Source organism: Hylobates moloch, unplaced genomic scaffold, assembly GCF_009828535.3.
Source record: "Hylobates moloch isolate HMO894 unplaced genomic scaffold, HMol_V3 SCAFFOLD_5, whole genome shotgun sequence".
NCBI classification, from domain to species: domain Eukaryota; kingdom Metazoa; phylum Chordata; class Mammalia; order Primates; family Hylobatidae; genus Hylobates; species Hylobates moloch.
Window position 1 is genome coordinate 135,262,279 of NW_026652280.1, and position 26,975 is coordinate 135,289,253.

The 26,975-nt window shown below is 38.7% G+C and overlaps 1 protein-coding gene across 3 annotated transcripts in view; it reads left to right on the top strand.

Annotated features, from left to right (window-relative positions):
- HFM1 (helicase for meiosis 1) overlaps window positions 1-22,108 on the top strand; it is a 215,633-nt gene extending 193,525 nt beyond the window's left edge. The window contains exons 37-41 of one of the 3 annotated variants that reach the window (XM_032155383.2): window positions 2,418-2,529; window positions 2,618-2,769; window positions 3,659-3,717; window positions 6,921-6,958; window positions 22,023-22,108. In XM_032155383.2, coding sequence (XP_032011274.1) covers window positions 2,418-2,529; window positions 2,618-2,769; window positions 3,659-3,717; window positions 6,921-6,958; window positions 22,023-22,028 — 367 coding nt within the window. In that variant the 3' untranslated portion in view covers window positions 22,029-22,108. Of the gene's footprint in view, window positions 1-2,417; window positions 2,530-2,617; window positions 2,770-3,658; window positions 4,244-6,920; window positions 6,959-22,022 lie in introns of those variants that run through there. The other 2 variants (XM_058439583.1, XM_032155384.2) reach the window with 2 other exon arrangements.
- The last annotated feature ends 4,867 nt before the right edge of the window (window positions 22,109-26,975 follow it).

Genomic DNA, 26,975 nt, shown 5'->3' on the forward strand with positions numbered 1-26,975 from the left:
TTTATGTGATATTATTTTTAAATTTTGACAACTAATTCAAAAAAAATGTGATATACTCTGTGGCACCCTCCTCCAAATAATAATAATATCTGTAGGCCAGGTGTATCCTCAGGCCCTCTAGTTTTTACCTGTATGGTAGGCAGTGAGGAACCATCTAAAATATTTAAGCACAGGAAAAACAATTTGATTTAAAAAATCATCCTAGCAGCAGTATGCAGTGAATCATAGGGAGTGGGACTGCCAGAGGCATGGTGGGCAATGAGAAAGACAGACTATAATGAGGCCTAAACTACAGCAGAAGTGATGGGAACAGAGAGGTAGGGTTGGATTTTTAAAACATTTCAGAAATAGAGCAGATTCAGTTTGGCAATTGATAGGATATGGTAGTTGAGGAAGAGAGAAGAATAAATGGCACGTAGGTAGATGTTATTTAAGGATATAGGAAACAAGATATTTAGAATGGAAAACATAATTTTATAAATCTTCAATTTGAAGTATCTTTACAAAAAATGCAAAATGCATTGGGAAATATTGGACTTGATTAGAAGTCAAGGGAGAGAAATGATGGCCAAAGCCAAAATGTTCAAAACAGAAGAAATACCAATAACTTTTTATTCAGGGTCTGATTTTCTACTTAAGGATTATTTCTCTGCTTTAAAAAATACTAAATTTGTGGTATCCCTTGGAATTTTTGCTGTTATTTAGCCATTACTGATTAATAGCATCAGCATCACAGACTCATAGTTTTAATAGAATTCCAGAGCTAAGGGGGGACTTCGGTATTGTTTAGTCTCCCTGTCACTGGATCCTTGAATCACCATTCAACATCACTGGCAAGTAATCATGCCACCTCTACCAAGACAGTTCCAGTGACCAGGAGCTCATTCACCCTTGTTCCATGTTAGGATTTCTTAGATCATTGAATAGCTTTTTAAAACGTTTGCTTAAAATGAGTCTTTTTATCACTTTGTTTCGTTGGTTATAACTCTGAGTCACATAGAATAAATGGATATAAGCATCAAAGTGAGACAAAGCTGTAGGTGTAGAGAAGCAAAAAGTAGATAAATCATAAGGAGGAAGGTAACAAGGTACATGAACAGTTTTGTGCACCACACCTTTAAAAAAAAAACAAATACTTTTGGAAGAGTTTAGAAGGGACCAATAGAAGATGTGTGAGTTTAAAAATGGATTCTAACAGGAAGCCTCTGAGAACCTGGTGTAGAAGTTGCTGCTGGGGAAAAGGCCTGTGGGACCTGAGGATTTGGGGTGGAAAGGAGATTTGCTTTTTTATTTATTTAAGCTAGAGTACAGTGGCATAATTATGGCTCACTGCAGCCTCAACCTCTTGGGCTGAAGAGATCCTCCCACCTCAGCCTCCCAAGTAGCTGGGACTACAGGTACATACACACCACTATGCCTGGCTAATTAAAAAAAAACTTTTTTTTCTAGAAATGGGGGTCTTGCTGTGTTGACTAAGCTGGTCTCAAACTCCTGGACTCAAGCTGTCCTCCCACCTCAACCTCCCAAAATGCTGGGATTACAGGTGTGAGCCACTGTGCCTGGCCTGCTTTTTCTTTTACACACTTTTTACTATTTTAATTCCTTGCCATGTATATATGTTTATTAGTCAGAGACAAAACGATCCAATCCTATCAGTATCTGTGATTCTTCCCTGTCCCCACCCACACTGCTCGTTGCTCCTTACATGGCTGTTACATTTTAGCCTTCAGGTGTCAATTTAAATGGTTACCTCATCAGAGATGCATTGATGATCATCTTTTAAAAATGGGTTTATGGCTCCACACTATTATTTCTTATGCTATTATCCAGTTCATTTTCTTTTTATAATTTCAGGATTTATAATTATGTATATATTTGTTTTTATACATTGTCTGCTTGATGGTAACTCCCTGACATTTTCTTTATCACTTCATACACAGCTTCTAGTCCAATATCTGGCATATGATAATGAATAATAAATGTGTTTTAGTGAATGAGTTAATACCGAAGGTTCAGAGTAAATTCTTCTATACAGTTATATCTAAGAAGATAACTAGAGATGTCTATCTACAATGAGACCAGAATAGAGAAAGATTAAAAGTTAAGCAAGTGGAATTTAGAAAATGTTTATAGACAATTAAGCATAAGACTCAATTTTAAAGAAAATTATTGAATAATATTTCTATAGTCCCTTAAAAATAGTATTTTTTCCTAATTTGGGATATATAAATTATGGTTTGGTCTAAAGGAAAGGAAATACACCAAGCTCTCCATGAGTATTTGAAACAATGCATTACATTTTTGTGATAAATGTGATAAACTTTGATCATATTCCCCAAAAATCATTATGATCCAAATTAGAATGGTTTGTTTTTCCTGTTTGCCATATTTTACAAATAATTAATTTTAATTTTTAGTTTTGTTTCATCACATGAGATGTCGGATATTTCTTTATCAAATTCTGCTATGCCCAAGTTCAGTGCATCCTCCATGACAAAATTACCTCAACAAGCTGGAAATGCAGTTATTGTAAGAAGAAACACTTCTTTGTTTTTCTTTTAAATTTTGCCCGAGTGCTTAAACTTTCAATGATTGTTATTTTTTATCTCAAATGTAGGTCCATTTTCAAGAAAGAAAACCACAAAATCTGTCACCAGAGATTGAGAAGCTATGCTTTACTTCCTCTGGAAAAAACCCAAATTCTTCGAATTATAAAAAAGTGGATTTTTTTATTAGAAACAGTGAATGTAAAAAGGAAGTTGATTTCAGGTAAGAACTGTTTAAAGACACTTTAAGATTACATCAATAAGAAACTATTTACGAAGAAATTCAGCATCCCTTTTTCCTTGGTTCATTTTAAAGATCAGAGCCTGAACATTTCATTTATTAAAGACATTAAAATTTTCAAACCTCAGTGAGCTAAGCTCTTTAAGATGTTTCAAACATCATATACCTCAGTTTTTGAAAACCCGTATGTTTGATGCTGTTTATTCAAACATTGTATTGAGTTGATAAACTTACTTTTACTGATTTGAATACAGTATGTTAATTTTGTAAAGGGTAAAGTCACTTGAGAAATCCAGATGAGATCAGCTAATTTTTCAAAAGTTGAAGTTGTATTTTAGTTAACCAGTTATTTCACAATCAACAGGTTCAATGAAAATGTCAGATTAAATCTCATCGGTTCCCCCACTGCTGGCCATTTTAGAAAAGGAAACTGTGTTGCAGTTTCTCTCTCCTTGAAGAGTCAAAAGATTTGAGACCTGTTCACACTGTTTTGCTTTTATTTGTTTTAAGACTAGTCAAGTGAAGCAGTGGGAGTGCAGAAGAAACAAAGAAATCTGTAACTGGTTGTGATCAATTAGTTGTAAACACCACTTCCCTTGGACCAGGCTGTTCACACCTTTATTAAATGACATAACTTTTCAATATGTTTAAAGAAATAACCTTTACAGTTCCTACCATTTGCATTTTATGAAGTCTAATTTTTCCCAACAGACTTCCTACAAAGTTATGCATACTGAAGTTTATTTGATACATTAACTTCACAGCAATCTTCAAGTTTATTTTATTGTGTTTAGTATTACATTATTTATTGTGTATTTTAAAATAAATTGTGTTAAAAATCGTTATTTTTACTTTTTCTTCTTTCTCCCAGTATGTATCATCCTGATGATGAAGCTGATGAAATGAAGTCTTTATTGGGAATATTTGATGGTATTTTCTAAAACAAACAAATACTTTTTATATTAATAAGAGAATAAAGATACCTAATCACAAAGCATGCTTTTTATTTTTAAAAAGTAGTTCATAATTGTTCAGATTTTTTTCTCCTGTATTTGATTAGCTTTGTTCACTTTTTCCAACAAAATATATGGACCGATTTATTTTCCCATTATATTGTAACTTCTTGAAAAGCTCTTTTACAGAGGCTTTGTTTCAATAAGCCCTTAAGTTAAGGGCTGATTGCACTTAGAAATAAATTGCACTTAGAAATAATTAATTATTTAGTTATTAATTGGATTTTGACAAGCACCAATGTAAAATTTCATTTTTATATTTTCTTAAGAAAAATATTTTATGAAAGCAAAATAATGCTAACTTAATAAATCTGCTTATTGTATGGATTAATCACTAATATTATTCCCATGTATTTTGTTTTACTAAAGATTTTTAAGAATCCAATGGCTATTTGAACCTACTGTTATCTAACTTTGAGCAACAATAAATGAAACAATTAGTATAGAGTGTTGTTTTCATTTAGCTTGTTTTTCAATGTTGTGAATTTTAAAACTTTGTTATGTTGACTTTTACTGTAGTAAAAAGATATTTTATATTTTTTTCAATGAATTATATTTCAAATTCATTTATTGATAAGTATTATATAGGTACCCTAAGCAATATTTATTATCAAATTTATTAATAGGTACCATGAGAAGTTGAAGCCCACTTAAGAACTTTTAGAAAATTTTTTTTCTTTTTTTAAAAACTTTTATTTTAGATTCAGAGTTACCTGTGCAGGAGTGTTACATAGATAAACTCATATCATGGGGATTTGTTGTACAGATTATTTCATGACCCAGGTACTAGGCCTAGTACTGAATAGTTATTTTTCCTGATCCTCTCCCTCCTCCCACTGTCCACCCTCAGGTAGGCCCCAGTGTCTGTTGTTCCCTTCTTTGTGTCCATGAGTTCTCATCATTTAGCTCCTACTTATAAGTGAGAACATGCAGTATTTGGTTTTCTGTTCCTTCGTTAGTTTACTGAGGCTTCCAGCTCCATCCATGTTCCCGCAAAAGACATGATATTGTTCTTTATTATTGCTGTATATGTAAAACATTTTCTTTATCCAGTCTACCAGTGATGGGCATTTAGATGGATTCCATGTCTTTGTTATTGTGAATAGTGCTGTGATGACCGTAAGTGTGCATGTGTCTTTATGGTAGAATGATTTTTATTCCTTTGGCTGTATACCCTGTGATGGGATTGCTGAGTCAAATGGTGATTCTGTTTTTAGCTCTTTGAGGAATCACCAGACTGCTTTCCACAATACTTGAACTAATTTACACTCCCACTGACAGTATATGTGTTCCCTTTTCTCTGCAACCTTGCCAGCATCTATTATTTTTTGACTTTTTAATAAGAGCCATTCTGAGTGGTGTGAGATGGTATCTCATTGTAGTTTTGATTTGCATTTCTCTAATGATCAGTGATCTTGAGCTTTTTTAATATATATATGCTTGTTGGCCTCATGTATGTCTTCTTTTGAAACATGTTTGTTCATGTTCTTTGCCCACATTTTAATGAGATTGTTTTGGTTTTTTTTTTCCATGTAAATCTAAGTTCCTTAAGATGCTGGATATTAGACCTTTGTACAGATGCATAGTTTGCAATTTTTTCTCACTCTGTAGGTTGTTTCCTTACTCTGCTGATAATTTCTTTTGCTGTGCAGAAGTTCTTAAGTTTAATTAGATCCCATTTGTCAGTTTTTCCTTTTGTTGACATTGCTTTCGGCATCATTGTCATGAAACCTTTGCCCATTCCTATGTCCCAAATGGTTTTTTTATATTTTTGCATTTTACATTTAAGTCTTTAATCCATCTTGAATTGTTTTTTGTATATGGTGTAAGGAAAGGGTCCAGTTCAGTCTTCTGCACACAGCTTGCCAGTTATCCTAGCACCATTTATTGAATAGGGAGGGAATCCTTTCCCTATTTTTTGTTTTTGACAGCTTTGTCAAAGATCAGATGGTTGTAGGTGTGCAGCCTTAATTCTGGGCTCTCTATTCATAGACATTGGCCTATGTGTCTGTTTTTGTACCAATACCATGATGTTTTGGTTATTGTTGCCGTTAGTACAGTTTGAAGTTGGGTAACATGATACTTCTAGCTTTGTTCTTTTTGCTTAGGATTGCCTTGGCTATTTGGGCTCTTTTTTGGTTCCATATGAATTTTAAAATAGTTTTTTCTAGTTCTGTGAAGAATGTCATTTGTAGTTTGATAGGAGTAGCACTGGATGCTACTTTGGGCAATATGGCCATTTTAATGATGTTGGTTATTCTTATCCATGAGGATGGAATGTTTTTCCATTTGTTTGTGTCATTTCTGATTTCTTTGAGCAGTGTTTTGTGATTCTCTTTGTAGATCTCTTTCACCTACTTGGTTAGCTGTATTCCTAGGTATTTTATTCTTTTTGTAGCAATAGTGAATGGGATTGTGTTCCTGATTTGGCCCTTGGCTTGGCTGTCGTTGTTGTGTAAGAATGCTAGTTATTTTTGTAGATTGATTTTGTATCCTGAAACTTGGCTGAAGTTGTTTATCAGCTGAAGGGGCTTTTGGGCCAAGACTATGGGGTTTTCTAGATATAGGATCTGGTCATCTGCAAACAAGGATAGTTTGTCTTTCTGTCTTCCTATTTGGATACCCTTTATTTCTTTCTCTTGCCTGATTGCTCTGGCCAGGACTTCCAATACTATGTTGAATAGGAGTAGTGAGAGAGGGCATCCTTGTCTTGTGCCAGTTTTCAAAGGAAATGCTTCCAGCTTTTCCCCATTCATTGATGTTGGTTGTGGGTCTGTTATAGATGGCTCTTATTATTTTGAGGTATATTCCTTCAGTACCTAGTTTATTGAGAGTTTTTTTTAACATGAATGAATGTTGAATTTTATCAAAAACCTTTTCTTCATCTATTGAGAAAATTATGTGTTTTTTGTCCTTAGTTCTGTTTTTGTGATGAATCACATTTATTGATTTGCATATATTGAACCAGCCTTGCATCCAGGGATGAAGCCTACTTGATCATAGTGTATTAACTTTTTGATGTGCTGCTGGATTTGGTTTGCAAGTATTTTGTTGAGGATTTTTGCATCAATGTTCATCAAGGATATTGGCCTGAAGTTTCCTTTTTGTTGTCTCTTCCAGGTTTTGGAATCAGGATGATACGGGCCTCACAGAATGAGGTGAGGAGGAGTCCCTCTTCCTCAATTTTTTGGAATAGTTTCCGTAGGAATTGTACCTGCTCTTCTTTGTACATCTGGTACAATTTGTCTGTGAATCTGTGTGTGGTCCTGGTCTTTTTTTGGTTGATAGTTGATAGGCTTTTTTTTTTTTTCTTGAGACGGAGTCTTGCTCTTGTTGCCTAGGCTGGAGCGCAGTGGCGCGAGCTCGGCTCACTGCAACCTCCGCCTCCGGAGTTCAAGTGATTCTCCTACCTCAGCATCCCAAGTAGCTGGGACTACAGGTGCATGCCACCACGCCCAGCTAATTTTTGTATTTTTTAGTGGAGATGGGGTTTCACCATGTTGGCCAGGATGGTCTCGATCTCTTGGCCTCGTGATCTGCCCACCTCAGCCTCCCAAAGTACTGGGATTACAGGCATGAGCCACTGCGCTCAGCTGCTTGGCAGCCTTCTTATTACTGATTCAATTTTGGAGGTCATTACTGGTCTGCTCAGGGTATCAGTTTCTTCCTGGTTCAGTCTTGAGAGGGCATATGTTTCCAGGAATGTATCCATCTCTTCAAGGTTTTCTAGTTTGTGTGCATAGAGGTGTTCATAGTAGTTTCTGATGCTTATTTTTTTATTTTTTTGAGATGGAGTCTTGCTCCGTTGCCCAGGCTGGGGTGCAGTGGCGATCTCGGCTCACTGCAAGCTCCGCCTCCCGAGTTCACGCCATTCTCCTGCCTCAGCCTCCCGAGTAGCCGGGACTGCAGGCACCTGCCACAATGCCCGGCTAATTTTTTGTATTTTTAGTAGAGATGGGGTTTCACTGTGTTAGCCAGGATGGTCTCGGATCTCCTGACCTCATGATCTGCCCTCCTTGGCCTCCCAAAGTGCTGGGATTACAGGTGTGAGCCACTGTGCCTGGCCTCTAATGCTTATTTTTATTTCTGTCGGGTCAGTGGTAACATCCCCTTTGTCATTTCTAATTGTTTATTTGAATTGTGTCCCTTTTTTCTTTATTAGTCTAGTAGGAGACTATCATTAATTTTTTAAAATAACCAGCTCCTATATTCATTGATCTTTTGAATGGTTTTTGGTTTGCTCCTACTTCTCTAATTTTTTTCAGTTATGATGTTGTTAATTTGAGATCTAACTTACGAATGTAGGCTTTTAGTGCTATGTATTTCCCTCTCAACCACAGCCTTAGCTGTGTCCCAGAGATTCTTCTGTTTTTATCTTTGTTCTCATTAGTTTCAAAGAACTTCTTGATTTCTGCCTTAATTTCATTATTTACCAAAAAGTCATTCAGGAGGAGGTGGTTTAATTTCCATGTAATTGCATGGTTTTGAGCAATTATTTTAGTCTTGACTTCTATTTTTATTGCACTGTGGTCCAAGAGTGTGTTTTGTATGATTTTAGTTCTTTTGCATTTGCTGAGGATCATTTTATGTCCGATTGTGTGGTCAATTTTAGAGTAGGTACCATGTGGCAAGGAAAAGAATATGTTGTCTGTTGTTTTGGGGTGGAGAGTTCTATAGAGGTCTGTTAGATACATTTGGTCCAATGTTGAGTTCAGGTCCTGAATATCTTTGTTAATTTTCTGCCTCACTGATCTGTCTAATACTGTCAGTGGAGTGTTGAAGTTTCCAACTGTTATTGTGTGGGAGTCTAAGTCTCTTTGTAGGTCTCTAAGAACATGCTTTATGAATTTGGGTGCTCCTGTGTTGGGTACATATATATTTAAGATAGTTAGGTCTTCTTGTTGGATTGAACCCTTTACCATTATGTAATGCCCTTCTTTGTCTTTTTAAATCTTTCTTTGTTGGTTTAAAGTCCGTTTTGTCTGAAATTAGGGTTATAACCTCTGCTTTTTTCTTATTTCCATTTGCATAGTGATTTTTCTCCATCCCTTTATTTTGAGCCTGTGGGTGTCATTGTGTGTGAGATGGGTCTCTCGAAAACAGCATACCATCATTAGGTCTTGCTTTTTTATCCAGCTTGCCACTTTGCCTTTTTTTTTTTTTTTTTTTTTTAAAGACAGATTCTCACTCTGTTGCTCAGGCTGGCTGGAGTACAGTGGCACAATCTCGGCTCACTGAAACCTCCACATCCCAGTTTCAAGCAATTCTCATGTCTCAAGCTCCTGAGTAGCTGGGATTACAGGCATGTGCCACCATGCCCAGCTAATTGTTGGTATTTTTAGTAGAGATGGGCTTCACTATGTTGGCCAGGCTGGTCTCAAATTCCTGGCCTTAGTGATCTGCCCACCTCAGCCTCCAAAAATGCTGAGATTACAGGCATAAGCCACCATGCCTAGCCCCTTTGCCTTTTAAATGGGGGCATTTAGCCTATTTACATTCAAGGTTAGTATTGATTGATAGGTGTGGATTTGATCCTGTAATTATGTTATTAGCTGGTTATTATGCCGGCTTTTTTGTGTGGTTGCTTTATAGTGCCACAGTAGTCTGTGTACTTAAGTGTGTTTTTGTATTGGCTGGTAATGGTTTTTCCTTTCCATATTTAGTGCTTCTTTCAAGATATCTTGTAAGGTGGGTCTTTTGATAATGAACTCCTTCAGCATTTGCTTATCTGAAAAGGATTTTATTTCTCCTTTGCTTAGGAAGCTTAGTTTGGCTGGATATGAAATCCTTAGTTGAAGTTTTTTTCTTTAAGAATGTTCAGTATAGGCCCCCAATCTCTTCCAGCTTATGGGGTTTCAGCTGAGTAGTCTGCTGTTAGCTTGATGGGGTTCCCTTTGTAGGTGGCTTTCCCTTCTCTAGCTGCCTTTAACGTTCTTTCTTTCATTTTGATCTCAGGGAGGTCTGATGATTATGTGTCTTGGGGATTATTTTCTTGTGTAGACTCTTGCAGGGATTCTCTGTATTTCCTGAATTTGACTGTTGGCTTCTCTAGCAAGGTTGGGGAATTTTCATGGATGATATCCTGAAATATATTTTCCAGGTCATTTGCTTTCTCCCTGTGCCTTTGAGGGATGCCAATGATCTGTAGATTTGGCCTCTTTTCATAGTCCCATGTTTCTTGGAGGTCTTGTTCATTCCTTTTCATTCTTTTTTCTTTATTTTTGTCTGACTTATTTCAGAAAGCCAGTCTTCAAGTTCTGAGATTCTTTCCTCAGCTTGGTCTTTTCTGCTGTTATTACTTGTGATTGCATTGTGAAATTCTTGTAGGGTGAGTTCCATCTATCAGTTAGGTACTTTTTTATACCAGCTATTTCATCTGTCAGCTCCTGTATCCTTTTATTGTGTTTCTTAGTTTCCTTGGATTGGGTTTTGCCATTCTCCTGAATCTCAATAATCTTTGTTCCTATCTATATTCTGAATTCTATTTCTGTCATTTCAGCCAACACAGCCTGGTTAAGAATCCTTGTTGGAGGACACAGACACTCTTACCATTGGAGTCACGGGAGTTCTTGCGTTGGTTCTTTCTCACCTCTGTATGTGGGTGTTTCTTTAACTGTTGTGTAGATTGAGTACAGTCAGTAGATCTGTTTTCTAGATGTTTTCACAGGGCCAAGGGTTTTTGCATGGTCTTTATTTGTAGCTGACTTCTTTGGCTTCACAGTGGGTATGTTAGCAAGGTATTTTTGGTGTTAAAGCTTTGGGCTGTGATCCAGTAGGTGGTGCTTAGGGGTAGTGGTCAGTTGGTAGGTAGGCTCTTGCTCAGTTGTGTGGCTCCCCTATATTTCTGCAGTTGCAGCTGTGCTCCCTCTCAATGCTCTGAAAGTGTGGGCTCCTCTCCTACTTGAGTACTGGCTGTAGATCATGGCTTGGCCCTCTCCCAGGCTGCCCACCACAGCTCTGGTGATCTCAGGGTTGATGTTTCCTCCTCAACTTGGAAGCATCAGAGGAAGGGATCTTCATAGTAGTTGTGACCGAGGATCTTTTGCTTGTTTCCTGTAGGCACCACCCCCAGAGAGATAAAGGTCAGCAATTGCTCAGTGCAATCAGCCCAGGATGGGGGGGGTTCTGTGCTGTGGGCCTGGTGATGAGCAGAGGATGTGGGTGGGATCCATAGGAGACAGACTGGCCTCCTCTCCTTCAGTTGACTGCAGCTTGTTGGAGGTGTGGATAAGTCACTTAGGGTCTTCATTAGTCTGAGGGTAGCAGGGGTAGTACCACTGCAGAGGCAATGGCAGAGAGGCTTTTGGTTGCCCCCGGGGGCTCTACCTCTGAGAAATGTGGAGCTGTTGTTACTGGGAGTGTTCAGCCAGTGGGGTGGGATAGCTGCACTGCTGGCATGAGCTTGGGGCTCTGCTTGTTGAGGAGCAGGGGATTGAGGGCTCACCAAGGGGAGAGGCTGGTATTTGTTCCGTATGTTGCCTGTGGTGTGCTGTAAACTCAGGTGTATCCCTCAGGTTGTTTCTTCCCCAGACCACTGGCAGCAGGGAAGGAACTGCTGCTGTGGCAGTGGCAGAAGGGCTTTAGGATGCCTCTGGGAACCTCTCCTCAGGGAAACTTTGGGCCACTACCAGTGGATATGCTCAACCATGGATGAAGTGTCTGTTCTGTGGTTATGAGCCAAGGACCTTGCCTGGTAAGGAGTGGGGTGGGGATGGGGTTCCTAGAGAAGAGGGACTGGACTCCTCTCCATGTGGTGACTTTGGTATATTGGAGGTGCCAGTATAGTGACTAGGCCCTTTGTTCCTTTCCCAGCCTGAGGGCTGTTAGGGTGGTACCAGTACAACTGTAGTGACGGAGGGGTTGTAGTTTGACTCTGGGATTTCCTCCTCAGAGAAATGCTGGGCTGCTTCTGCCTCTGATTGCAGTGATCAGGCAGGGGCATGGTGGTTGTGCTAGGGTCCCAGGTTGGAAGGCCCTGCCCAGGGAAGAGAAATGAAGACCAGGACCTGCATGGAGAACAGTCTGGCTACTTTTCCATGAGGTGGTTGCTCTGTGCTGGGAATTCAGACCAGTCCCAGCTCCCCACAGACTCTCCAGAACCCAGAGACAGTAAGGGTGAGGGCTGTGAGACAGCAAAGATGGCAACCCGTCCCTCCCACTGGGAGCTCTGTCCAGGGAGTTACAGAACTGCTACTGGCTCAATAGCCCCAGCTGGAGAACCTGCCCAGTGAGGATATACAGGATTAGGGACCCACATAACAAACACTCTGGCCAGTTTTCTGTGGGACTACGGCAGTATGCTGGGGGTCTGCTCCAGTCCCTAGTCACCTCAGATTTTCCAGTACCTGAAGCTATCAACAGTGAAGGCTGCAAAACAACAAAGATGTTGGCCTGCCCCTTCTTCTGGGAGCTCGCTCTGTCCCAGGGAAGTATGGACCTTTTGCCGGTCCAAACACACCTGTAGGAGGTGGCTGGAGACCCCAGTTGGGAGGTCCTGCCCAGTGGGGAGGAACAGGATAAGGGACCCACTTAAGAAAGCAGTCTAGCTATGTTTCATAGAGCACCTGTGCTATGCTTGCGGTCTGCTCCATCCCCCAGTTGCCTCAGACTGTCCAAAGCCCAAAGGCAAGAATGGCTAAAGCTATCAAACAGCGAAGATGGCAGCCCACCCCACACTCTGTGACCTCTATCCCAGAGAGGTTTGAAATCAGTGGGTGACTAGAGACCCCAGCTGGAAGATTCTGCCCAGTGAAGAGAAATGGGGTCTGGGATCCACGTGAATAAGCAGTTCGACTGCCTCTCTGTATAGCTTCTAGGCTATGCCAAGGGACCACTGCAGTCCCTAGTCAACTCGGACTCCCTAGAGCCCAAAGGCAACAATGGCTAAGGCTGTGAAATAACAGAGATGGTGGCTTCTCTCTCCCCTTGGGAGCTCCATCTCAGGGAGGTGTAATGCTGCCACCAGTGGCTGGCTTGTTTCCCAAGCCAGTGGATCTTACCCTGCGAGATGCCATGGAAACAACAGCCTGCAGACTGTCACTGCTCAGCCCCCTGGATTCAGCGCCTTTCCTAGGAACATGTATAGGGATCTAACCTCCTGCTTTGCCGGAGTTGCAGCTGCTTTTGCTAGGAAGCCTGGGTATCTAAGGCTGCTGGGGCTGCGTGTGTGTGCCTGAGTGGCTGCTCTGCCAAGACTCCATGTAGCTCTGCGTGTCAGACTGAAAGCCCTGATGGGGTGGATCCATGAGAGGATCTCCTGACCCGAGAGTCGCAAAGATTTGTGGGTCTCAGGGGTTGCTCACTCACCACTTCCCTGGGCTGAGGAGGCGCTCCTGGCTCCATGTCACTCCTGGGTAGGCAGTCATCCTGCCTTGCTTTTCTCCATTCTCCATGGGTCAGCTTGTTTCCTTGAGTTTCCAATGTGTGTACTTGGATGTTTCCATTGAAGGTGCTGTATTTACTCGCCCGTTCCATTTCTCTTCATGAGAGTGGCATACACTAGCTACTTCTATTCAGTCATGTTGGCCAATTCCATAGCAATATTTTTTTCTTTAAGCATAAAATCCTTGGAGATAAGAGAAGTAAAGAAGAGAGACTTCCACATGAAATTGTTATTGTTATTATTGGTAAACATTTATGAGGCATCATAGAAATTAAACTTAGATAAAAAGCTTAAAACAAAACTAAGACTTTGTCCCTGTGTTGAAAAATAAGGGCAATCAGTCCCTTTATTTTAGTCCTTTTTACAACTGGTGTGTTTCTGCATCTGAATCAATCATGCTACAACCTTTAAAGGTTCTTAAACACCATTAAAATGAAAAATTGGTGAACTACAGTCTGCTCATCTCACATACATAGATGTTGACACTAAAGAAATAGCAATTTAATTCAGCATGACTTACTGTGATCTGCTAAATGAAGATGTACTTGGTACTGTAAAGGATGAAAACACTGTTTCTTTTCTTGTGGAGCTTAGTTTATATTCTGGTAGAGAAGTTAAGATACATAATAAAGTAATAATAAAATATAGAATATATCACAGCAATACCCAGAAACTGTTTGCTAAAGAGATTAATATGGCTAGAAGGGAACCTGGTACTAATCATCAGGACAATGGGAGAAAGACCCTGAAGGCATTTCAGAGATCTTTGAGGCTGCTCCCCCCATCACAGTCTAAGAATGTTAGGATCTTGAGGGCAGCAAGGGCTTGCTACCTTGAGCCTAGGTAGGGCAGGCTGGGGTCTCTCTGCTCTCTGCATTCAGGAACAGGACTCCTCAGCCAGTTGTGGCTCAACTGGCCTCAGGTACAGCTCAACTTGTTGCTCCAAATGGTGCAAACTGTAAACCTTGGCAGCACCACACCTTCATTCAAACAGGCCCAGATGTGGCTCATGCTCAAACTATAGAAGGCACAAGCTGTAAGCCTTGGCAGTTCCATGTGCAGAATGCAAGAACTATGGAGGTGTGGCTTCCTCCACTTAAATATCTGAGGGTGATTGAAAAGCCTAGGGGCCCAGGTAGTGATTTGTCAAAGGGGTGCAACCACTGCTGAGTTCTTTTACTAGGGTAATGCTTAGTAGAGCCACAGGGCCTGGGCCACCCTTGAGACCCCAGAATTGTAGAGTCACTGGCAGGGGATAATGCCTGCCTGGGAAAGTTACAGGCACCAGACTCCAACCCATGAGAGCAGCCACGTGGGCTGCACCAACAAAGCCATAGGGGCAGGGCTGCCTGATGCCTTTGGGGCTCCACCTCCAACCCTAGTGTGCATGGAGTTTAGGGAAATTATTCTCCAACTTTAAAATTTAATGTCTAACCTGCTGGGTTTTGAACTTGCTTTGAGCCTGTTACTCCCTTCTTCTTGCCTGTTTCTCCCTTTTGGAATTGGAGTGTATATACCCTATGCCTGTCCCACCATTGTATCTGGGAAATAGATAACTTGTTTTGATTTCATAATTTCCCAGATGAGACTTTGGGCTTTGGACTTTTAAGTTGGTGCAGGACGAGTTACGATTTTGGCAATTTTGGGGATGGGATGATTTTGCATTGTAAGAAGGACATGAGTTTGAGGGAGGAGCAGAATGCTGTGGTTTCTTCTGACCAAAACTCATGCTGAGGCTTGGTCCCCAATGTGGTTGTGTTGAGGAGGAAGTAAAAACATGGAAAAGTAAGGTGATTAGGTTGCTAAGAGGAATTAATGCCATTCTCAAAGAAGTAGTTCTAACTCTGCAGGACTGGTTAGTTACTGCGAGGCCAGGTGGTTACATAAAGTGAGGCTGCCTCTCATGTTTGGTCTCCTTACACTAGCTTGCCTCCCCTTCTGCTTCTTTGGCATATTATGATGAAGCGTGAGGCCCATACCAGAAGCCAGCCAGATGTGAACTGATCTTGGACCTCCCAGCCTCCAGAATCATGAGCTAAAATAGACCTCTTTCCTTTATAAATTACTCAGCCACAGATATTCTATTATATCAACAGGAAACAGACTAAGACAATCTCCTAAGCAATCAAAATGAATAGAAAATTAACAGCGTTATTATAGACATGCCAAACTTTTTGCTAGTGTTTACCTGGAAAATTATATGTACATTAAATATATGTAACTCAAAAAATCCCTGTTACATATACTAACCACTTAACTGCAATCACTGGCTATTCTTTTCATGAAATGAATAATAACCCTAAGTTTTCCTATTCTTAAGTTTTAAATATATTGGATATATTTATTCATATAGGATAAACCATACAATGGAGCTTTTCACAAAACTCACTGTTGGGTTAAATTTTTTCAAAAGGTTTCCCAATTAAAAAGTTCCTCGAGAAGAAACTGCATCAACTCACAGGCAAAATAACCAGCTAACATCATAATGACAGGATCAAATTCACACATAACAATATTAACCTTAAATGTAAGTGGGCTAAATGTTCCAATTAAAAGACACAGACTGGCAAATTGGATAAAGAGTTAAGACCCATCAGTGTGCTGTATTCAGGAGACCCATCTCACATGCAGAGACACACGTAGCCTCAAAATAAAGGGATGGAGAAAGATCTACCAAGCAAATGGAAAACAAAAAAAAGCAGAGGTTGCAATCCTAGTCTCTGATAAAACAGACTTTAAACCAACAAAGATCAAAAGAGACAAAGAAGGCCATTACATAATGGTAAAGGGATCAATTCAAGAAGAAGAGCTAACTATCCTAAATATATATGCACCCAATACAGGAGCACCCAGATTCATAAAGCAAGTCCTTAGAGACCTACAAAGAGACTTAGACTCCCACACAATAATAATGGAAGACTTTAACACCCCACTGTCAACATCAGACAGATCAACGAGACAAAGTCAACAAGGATATCCAGGAATTGAACTCAGCTCTGCACCATGCAGACCTAATAGACATCTACAGAACTCTCCACCCCAAATCAACAGAATATACATTTTTTTCAGCACCACACCACACCTATTCCAAAATTGACCACATAGTTGGAAGTAAAGCACTCCTCAGCAAATGTAAAAGAACAGAAATTATAACAATCTGTCTCTCAGACCACAGTGCAATCAAACTAGAACTCAGGATTAAGAAATTCACTCAAAACCGCCCAATTACATGGAAACTGAACAACCTGCTCCTGAATGACTACTGGGTACATAATGAAATGAAGGCAGAAATAAAGATGTTCTTTGAAACCAATGAGAACAAAGACACAATATACCAGAATCTCTGGGACACATTTAAAGCAGTGTGTAGAGGGAAATGTATAGCACTGAATGCCTACAAGAGAAAGCAGAAAAGATCTAAAATTGACACCCTAACATCACAATTAAAAGAACTAGAGAAGCAAGAGCAAACACATTCAAAAGCTAGCAGAAAGTAAGAAATAACTAAGATCAGAGTGGAACTGAAGGAGATAGAGACACAAAAAACCCTTCAAAAAATCAGTGAATCTAGGAGCTCATTTTTTGAAAAGATCAACAAAATAGATAGACTGCTAGCAAGACTAATAAAGAAGGAAAGAGACAAGAATCAAATAGACACAATAAAAAATCATAAAGGGGGTATCGCTACCGATCCCACAGAGATACAAACTACCATCAGAGAATACTATAAACACCTCTATGCAAATAAACTAGAAAATCTAGAAGAAATGGATAAATTCCTTGACACATACACCCTCCCAAGACTAAACCAGGAAGAAGTTGAATCCCTGAATAGAAAAATAACAGGCTCTGAAATTGAGGCAATAATTAATAGCCTACCAACGAAAAAAAGTTCAGGACCAGACAGATTCACAGCCAAATTCTAGCAGAGGTACAAGGAGGAGCTGGTACCATTCCTTCTGAAACTATTCCAATTGATAGAAAAAGAGGGAATCCCCCCTAACTCATTTTATGAGGCCAGCATCATCCTGATACCAAAGCCTGGCAGAGACACAACAAAAAAAACAGAACTTTAGACCATTATCCCTGATGAACGTCAATGCAAAAATCCTCAATAAAATACTGGCAAACCGAATCCAGCAGCACATCAAAAAGCTTATCCACCATGATCAAGTGGGCTTCATCCCGGGGATGCAAGGCTCATTCAACATATGCAAATCAATAAACGTAATCCAGCATATAAACAGAACCAATGACAAAAACCACATGATCTCAAGAGATGCAGAAAAGGCCTTTGACAAAATTCAACAGCCCTTCATGCAAAAAACTCTCAACAAATTAGGTATTGATGGGACATATCTCAAAATAATAAGAGCTATCTATGACAAACCCACAGCAAATATCATACTGAATGGACAAAAACTGGAAGCATTCCCTTTGAAAACTGGTACAAGACAGGGATGCCCTCTCTCACCACTCCTATTCAACATAGTGTTGGAAGTTCTGGCCAGGGCAATCAGGCAGGAGAAAGAAATAAAGGGTATTCAATTAGGAAAAGAGGAAGTCAAATTGTCCCTGTTTGCAGATGACATGATTGTATATCTAGAAAACCCCATTGTCTCAGCCCAAAATCTCCTTAAGCTGATAAGCAACTTCAGCAAAGTCTCAGGATACAAAATCAATGTGCAAAAATCACAAGCATTCCTATACACCAATAACAGACAAACAGAGAGCCAAATCATGAGTGAACTCCCATTCACAATTGCTTCAAAGAGAATAAAATACCTAGGAATCCTAACTTACAAGGGATGTGAAGGACCTCTTCAAGGAGAACTACAAACCACTGCTCAATGAAGTAAGAGAGGACACAAACAAATGGAAGAACACTCCATGCTCATGGATGGGAAGAATCAATATCGTGAAAATGGCCATACTGCCCAAGGTAATTTATAGATTCAATGCCATCCCCATCAAGCTACCAATGACTTTCTTCACAGAATTGGAAAAAACTACTTTAAAGTTCATATGGAACCAAAAAAGAGCCTGCATCGCCAAGACAATCCTAAGCCAAAAGAACAAAGCTGGAGGCATCACACTACCTGACTTCAAATTATACTACAAGGCTACAGTAACCAAAACAGCATGGTACTGGTACCAAAACAGAGATCTAGACCAATGGAGCAGAACAGAGCCCTCAGAAATAATACCACACATCTACAACCATCTGATCTTTGACAAATCTGAGAAAAACAAGAAACGGGGAAAGGATTCCCTATTTAATAAATGGTGCTGGGAAAACTGGCTAGCCATATGTAGAAAGCTGAAACTGGATCCCTTCCTTACACCTTATACAAAAATTAATTCAAGATGGATTAAAGACTTACATGTTAGACCTAAAACAATAAAAACCCTAGAAGAAAACCTAGGCAATACCATTCAGGACATAGGCATGGGCAAGGACTTCATGTGTAAAACACCAAAAGCAATGGCAACAAAAGCCAAAATTGACAAATGGGATCTAATCAAACTAAAGAGCTTCTGCACAGCAAAAGAAACTACCATCAGACTGAACAGGCAACCTACAGAATGGGAGAAAATTTTCGCAACCTACTCATCTGACAAAGGGCTAATATCCAGAATCTACAAAGAACGCAAACAAACTTACAAGAAAAAAACAAACAACCCCATCAAAAATTGGGTGAAGGATATGAACAGACACTTCTCAAAAGAAGACATTTATGCAGCCAAAAGACACATGAAAAAATGCTGATCATCAGTGGCCATCAGAGAAATGCAAATCAAAACCACAATGAGATACCATCTCACACCAGTTAGAATGGCGATCATTAAAAAGTCAGGAAAAACAGGTGCTGGAGAGGATGTGGAGAAATAGGAACACTTTTACACTGTTGGTGGGACTGCAAACTAGTTCCACCATTGTGGAAGACAGTGTGGCGATTCCTCAAGGATCCAGAACTAGAAATACCATTTGATCCATCCATCCCATTACTGAGTATATACCCAAAGGACTATAAATCATGCTGCTATAAAGACACATTCACACGTATGTTTATTGCAGCACTATTCACAATAGCAAAGACTTGGAACCAACCCAAATGTCCATCGATGATAGACTGGATTAAGAAAATGTGGCACATATACACCATGGAATACTATGCAGCCATAAAAAATGATGAGTTCATGTCCTTTGTAGGGACATGGATGAAGCTGGAAACCATCATTCTCAGCAAACTATCGCAAGGACAAAAAACCAAACACCACATGTTCTCACTCATAGGTGGGAATTGAACAATGAGAACACTTGGACACCGGAAGGGGAACATCACACACTGGGGCCTGTCGTGGGGTCGGGGAGGGGGGAGGGATAGCATTAGGAGATATACCTAATGTAAATGATGAGTTAATGGGTGCAGCACACCAACATACCACATGTATACATATGTAACAAACCTGCACGTTGTGCACATGTACCCTAGAACTTAAAGTATAATATAAATACAGAGAAAAGTTCCTCGATAAGCTATATTTTCTTATCTTATTGGCATAATGGCACCTACCACATAGATACATAGTGAGAACTTACTAAGCCACTGCATAGAGATTTCTTAGTTTAGATGTGGATACATAGTATGTGTTCAACATATGGTAGATGTTTATACCCCCAAAACATCCTTAACAGCACTTTAAATAATCCATTGAGAAGGGGAAAATAATGCAATGTCCATTTGTATTATTTCAGTTGCATTAGAACTTGACAGATGAAATCTTGACTTTCCACAGATGTATTATTCATAAAAAAAAATTTATCCCAGACTACCCTCCTACATATACTTCCTCATGCTTTCAGGCAGATCCCCCTCTCTTTATCTCCTCCTCACCAACACTATTAGTTAGTGTATGGTCAGAGCATACAAATATATTTTATTACCTTAAGTAAAATGTAATTAGTAAATAAATCTCCTGCAAATTCTATTATAATATATTCTAAAGCCAAATTGACATGATTGCAGAATTATTCACTGTTTTAAGTTTCGGCACAATTTACCCCTTAGTAGAGTCATTCAGAGTCTCTTTACCATGACCCTATTTCTAGAAAACATTCTCATCAAGCACAGTAGGGAACCATTCTTTGAGGACCCTTAGCCTATGCGTCACATGGATAATATTACCTATGGCATGCTAGATAATAACAGGTGTGTATATTTAAGAACTTTTCTTTTGTGGGAATAGAGTAGGCACCAGTGAGAAGGAAGTAAAAGCATGGAAAAGTAACTAAGCTAAGAATTAAGCTAAGTAAATAAGCTAAGAATTTCAGTCTGGGTTTTGAATAGGTAGTAGAACAAAACAAAAAGGAAAACCCTGGCACTTCTTATCTTTTGTCATTTCAACCCTGGCTGCCCATAGTTAAGGGCCTTGCCACTCAATCTGAAGACTAGTAACACGGGAAACCCCTGGGAGCTGGTTAGAAGCTCAGCATCTCAGGCCACACCCCAGGCTTTCTGAGTAAGAATCTGCATTTTAACAAGATCCCCAGGTGATGATGTACACACCAAAGTGTAAGAAGCACTTGTTTAAGGTGGAGAGGAAAGGAAAGGAGGCACTATCAGAATTTTAAGAGAATCCATTCCAGGAGACAAATATAAGAGTAATGATGATTACTTGGTTTTCTGCACATATATTTCCTATTTTAAATATAATGTAATATAGCTCTTGTTTAATTGCCTTTCAGTATAGGCTGTTTCCTTTACCAACTGTGTAAATTATCTTTATAATTCCCATGCATCAACTGGGTATTCTTTTTATGTAGCTTGAGAGGCACTTAGATTCTCTATAAAGTTTTGTTTTAATTAACATAATAAAAGCAGAGAATTCAAAATAACAATCTTTGTTTCAATCTGGAAACCTTTCCATAAACTAACATATGCCTTAAAAATTCCTACATACTTTAGCAAAACAAAATGGAAACAAACAAACAAAAAACCTGGTAATATTATATTCTGAAAGATTTAGAAAAATGTGCATAAACCTGCACTTGCATATTATGTGTTGTAGCTATAACATTTTTACTTTAAAAAGGAATTAAAATTAAGCTGACAGTATTTTGCCTGAAGTACCTCCTTATGACAGTAGATGGCTTCAATTATTTAGAAATTACATACATAATAAAGTCTTTTTTTTAAGTTTCTATATTGATCAGTTTGGAAACTTAAACCTTTTACCATTTAGAAACTAGAAAAGCAATTTTAAAGTTAAAATGGTTTTACCACAATTTTTTACATGACTGATTTACTCTGCATTTTTTTAAATTTCTGTAATTTTATTCTGTCTGTTATCTGACATGTTTTTAAACAAGGGAAATAATTGAATGGTACAATGAAAGAAACTTAGAGATTCTAGTTCAAAATTTCAGCTTATAAAAGGAAAAACAGCCCCTCAGAATATTAAATGCCTTTCCCATAGTTTCTCTGCAAGTAATTTGTAGAACGAGAACTGGAACCCAAGTTGGTTTATTGCTTTTCCTACTTCAATTCCTAATGTTGAGGGTTATATCTCAATGCTCACTTTTTTTAAAGTTTTTATCTTTTGTTCAGAAATGTAAAATTTACTTTGCTGTCTTCTTCCTTAAATGTGTTAAGGAACTTTTCTGCTATGAACTTATAATAATCCAATTCTAAACACATTTTTACCCATAATTGTTGCTACACTTACACTTTTGAAATATAGTGGACATACAGTATATGGTATGTGACAGAGTAGAACAGTCTCGCTATGCATTACTGTTTGAAAACAGCCAACTATCTTATTGTTCTTTCATTTAGTGGTGATTGAAGAATTGCTATCTGTTACCCATTGTATCATGAAGAAGTCCTACAAAGATGAATATGGCCGTATTGTATTTCAAGGGGGCTCACTGATGACCTAGGTAACACTGATCAAAATGCAATACAAATATATGGGTCTTTGAAATTATCAAGAGCCTTAAAAATTAATATGACCACCATCTAATTATATTACCAAATGTCTCTGTTTTCAAGTTTTCTCTAGACTCCACAAAAGATGTATTGTGTCTGAAATTCTTAAGGAGATAACATGCAGACATGGTCAAATTTTACAAAACGAAAAGCTACACATTCTTTTGGATAGTAGATTATAAAAAGAGGATGCAGTAAATTTGGAGAGTAACAAGAAGTCACTGAGGAACAGATCGACCAGCAGATTGTAGAAGGAGATAAAGAGGCAAGGATAGGAACTGAAAACACTAAGAAATCCTCGCTGGCAAGCTGATGTTAGAACCATCTGCATGCATGTAATGGGTATAGTTGATATTTGCAATTTGGGCTGAAAGGAATTATAAAATCCAGCACTTTTCAATCATACATGATGAAATTCATGTTTTTAACTAGCAGAAAATATTTTACTTGGAAGACTATTTATTTTTGAAAGTCAAAGTATTTTACTTATATGTATTTAAAATATAGTTTTAGATAAAAAGAAAAAACAGATATCCCTTCTTATTTTGAGGTATTTTGAGATATTAATCAGTATTTTTGGTTTTGTATATTTTTTCCCTATGACTTTACTCATTGAGGCAGCTAGACTATGAACTGGACATTCCTGTTAGAAGAGTTTTCAAATCTTTGATTTTTAAAAATTTTAAAAGCCAAGATTCAGCCTTGAGACAAAACAATTAGAAAGATACCTGACAGGTCAAAGCCAGTTTTTCCTGTCCCCAAGACTGAAGACTCTCTAGACTTGTGGAAAAGGAGAGAAGTCAGAGGAAAAGAAAGGAGCCTAGATGCTGGGTACCTGAAAAAGGACCTGTGCCCAGCTTTCTCCTGGATTGATTCTGAAGGCGGCGTGGGGTACAAGTTTAAGGCATAGTAGAACATCTCCCTTTGCATAATTTTGGGGAATTCAAGCACAGAAGAATCATCATTTTTTCTATTTAATCTGGAGTTCACCCTATGTTCATCCTATGCTAGAGTTCACCCCCAGAGTTCACCCTATGCTAGCCCAGGAACAATATAGTAGAGATGGCAATATGGTATGTTTGACTTACAAAGGGAGACTGAAACAGCCTCACAGAGCACCTTTGTGCCCCAGCATAGTGGTCGGAGGAGCAGCAGATCATTTCCCATAAGCCAGAGGCTAGTAGAGGGATGGGGTAGGGACTTTTAGTGTCTCACTAATTTTATCACGCTCCCAAAAGTTACAGTAAGGGAGACCACCCCTCATATTGTCTTATGCCCAATTTCTGCCTCCAAAGAAAGAAGAAGTAAAAACTAAAAGGCAGAAATGAAATCCAGAAGCAGATAGCCCAGCGCCACACCCTGGGCCTGGTAGTTAAAGATCGACCCCTGACTTAATCGGTTATGTTATCTATAGATTACAGACATTGTATAGAAAAGCACTGTGAAAATCCCTGTCCTGTTCTGTTCCGTTCTAATTACCAGTGCATGCAGCTCGCAGTCATGTACCCCTTGCTTGCTCAATCTATCACGACCCTCTCACGCAGACCCCCTTAGAGTTGGGAGCCCTTAAAGGGGACAGGAATTGCTCACTCAGGGAGCTTGGTTGTTGGAGACGTGAGTCTTGCTGAAGCTCCCGGCTGAATAAAGCCCTTCTTAATCTTTAACTCAGTGTCTGAGGGGTTTTGTCTGTGGCTTGTCCTGCTACAACAGAAACTGGTGTCCAATACAAGGAGGACACAACTGTCAACTTTGTGGACTGGCAACTAGAACATAAGTCTCAACAGATAGTAGCATGGTCAGATGTTGACAACTAACAACAGATGATAGCCCCCAGAACATATATGCAATCCCAATGCAACTGGGTTTGGGAGTGGGAACCTTGAGTTGACTGAGAGTATTTTTCTAGCATCTGGTGTAATGGGGGCTTGAAATAGAAATTAAAACATTTCTTGTATACTTGAGTTTGTGGACTAAGATTTGTACCCTCTGTTATCAATAGTGATAGATCTGTGCAAGTTTCATATCTTAATATTAGTAAATAAAGTCTTCTTTAGATTTAATATATCAAAACATTATAACATAACAATTTTAATTGGTATATAAATTCAGATATCAGTCTCAGGCAGATAGATGCTCAAATGGTAATTCTACCAGCACTAGCTAACATTTACTGAATACATGCTATGTGCCAGAACTTGTCCTAAGCTGTTTAGAAGACCTATTTTGTTTAATCCTTTTAGTAATCCTATGAGGTGAATTCTCTTACTATGTATATATTCTATAGATGAGGAAGCTAAATAAACTGCCAAAGGTTACAAAGTTTGAACTTTGTGAGACTGAAAATTATGAATCTACAACCATTATGCCATTCTGCCTAAAAATGAATGAAATGCTGACTGCATCTTTAAAGTTACATCAACTCATAAGTAAATTCAAGAGACCTCTTACTCAAGGCACATCCTACAGTCTTGGTTTCTGGTTTAACTCGAGTTTCCAGAGAAAGCAAGACTGCTGTGACCTTCTCCCTAAACAGTGTGGTCATCGTGTGGGGCCGTTCCCCTCAGTCCTTCTTCCCATTTGGCCCTGGACTCCCAAATCACTATTTTGTGGGTGTTTTTTTTGTTTTCACACTTAAGCTTCTGTACTTTAATTTGTTTTTCGGACCTGGCTCTGGTCCCTGAAAACTATGTTTATTTTTCCTAGGTCAATGACTTCATTCTGAAACCCAATATTCGGGAGAGGGGTAGAAAAAGGAGGCCCTGTTTTCAACAAAATACTCTTAGTAAGGGCAACTTGGTGTTGTCTTCCAATGCTGTGTTATAAACCTTCTCCACTGTTATCAGTAAAAACTAGCCAAAATAAGAAAGAGAAGAAAGCTTTTTGTGACCTTTACTTGACTTACAATACTTCAGTAACATCTGCTTTGAAATATGACTCTCATCTTGCCATTTCCTTTCATAGTATATAGTCAAATGTGATTTTCTTTCATACCTCTCACCTAGGAATATGATATTGTTTTGAAGAAAAGTTTGAAAGTTAAACACAAATCTTTACTGAGAGTATTTGATATCTATGTTATAAAAATATGACTGAATAAAGTTACTCTTGAAGTTCTATTTTTATCCTTAAATTAAAGTTTAAAGAAAGGAAAGGGATTAGCAGTTATTATTAGATTTTTATGTTAAAAATTATGAACTTTCAACATATAAATTTCAGTTTTTCCCAATAGGCTTTATTGCTTCCTCTGTCTTTTCATATTCCTGTGCTGTCCATCAAATGTTTCCTATCCTTTTGGGATTTTCCTTAATTTCTGTTTGCATTACAATATCATATTTCTTTTATTTTCAATGATTTTAATTTCATTTTTAATATATAGTGAGAACACACTCTAATAATTTCTTTCACTTCTTTTAACTTTCAAAATAACTTTGTCTTTTGAAATTTTTGCCTTCTAAAATAAGTCAAGCATTTTAGAGTCTACATAGAAATAAATATTCTCTTTTCTCTGAATTGTATGTATTTATAGAAAAGAGTTCCATGTATCTAAATACTTTTTAAATGTAGAGATGCTTGGTAAAACAGAATCTCCACTGTAATAAATATTTCTTCATTTGGATAATTCCATTGACAAAATTAAGTGCAATAATTTGCAACTTTATGTATGCTTTTAGGTTTGAAGAAGGGTAGTTTTCTTTACTTTTTCCACAATAAAAATAGCTTTATTGACCAGGTGCAGTGGCTAACACCTGTAATCACGGCACTTTGGGAGGCCAAGGTGGGCAGATCACCTGAGGTCGGGGTTTGAGACCAGCCTGAACAACATGGAGAAACCCTATCTCTACTAAAAATACAAAATTAGCTGGGCTTGGTGGCGCAAGCCTGTAATCCCAGCTACTTGGGAGGCTGAGGCAGAAGACTTGCTTCAACCCAGGAGGCAGAGGTGGCGGTGAGCCAAGATCATGCCATTGCACTCCAGCCTGGGCAATAAGAGTGAAACTCTGTCTCAAAAAAAAAAAAAAAAAAAGCTTTATTGTGTATTTATCCAATTATGAAGGTAGCACATGCTTAGAATTCATATTGCCTTTATTATAAAACAATTCAGCAGTTCTATGCATAGACTAGGTATACACATAGCAACATAGATCTGAAAATCATAGTACTATGTAAAAATGTAAGGAACAGGATGTCATACTATCTAAGTAAATCTAAATACCTACATACAAATACCTACATATAAATACCTAAACTACAAAAATGCGTTTTGTAGAAATACATGCAAACTGAAAGATTTATATAAAATGCATTAGAATAATGTGTGTATGTTTGGGGGGAGGAGGTATTGGGTGATCTTCTTGGGAAATAGAGATAAAAGAGAATAAAAGAAGAAATTTCAGATAATAAAGAAATGTACAAAGAAGTTAAAATCATCGTCAATCCCACTACTTGGTGATGATCACAGTCAACATATTTTGGCATACGGCCATCCAGATAACACAAACACACTTTAAAGTAGAATTATAATTTGTTTATTAATCTTCAATTTTTTTTTTTTTGAGACAGTCTCGCTCTGTCACCCAGGCTGGAGTGCAGTGGCACGATCTCAGCTCATTGCAACCTCTGCCTCCCGGTTTCAATTATTGAAAGTGATTCTCCTGCCTCAGCCTCCTGAGTAGCTGGGGTTATAGTGCACACCACCATGCCCAGCTAATTTTTGTATTTTTAGTAGAGACGGGGTTTCACCACGTTGATCAGGCTGGTCTCAAACTCCTGACCTTGTGATCCACCCGCCTCAGCCTCCCA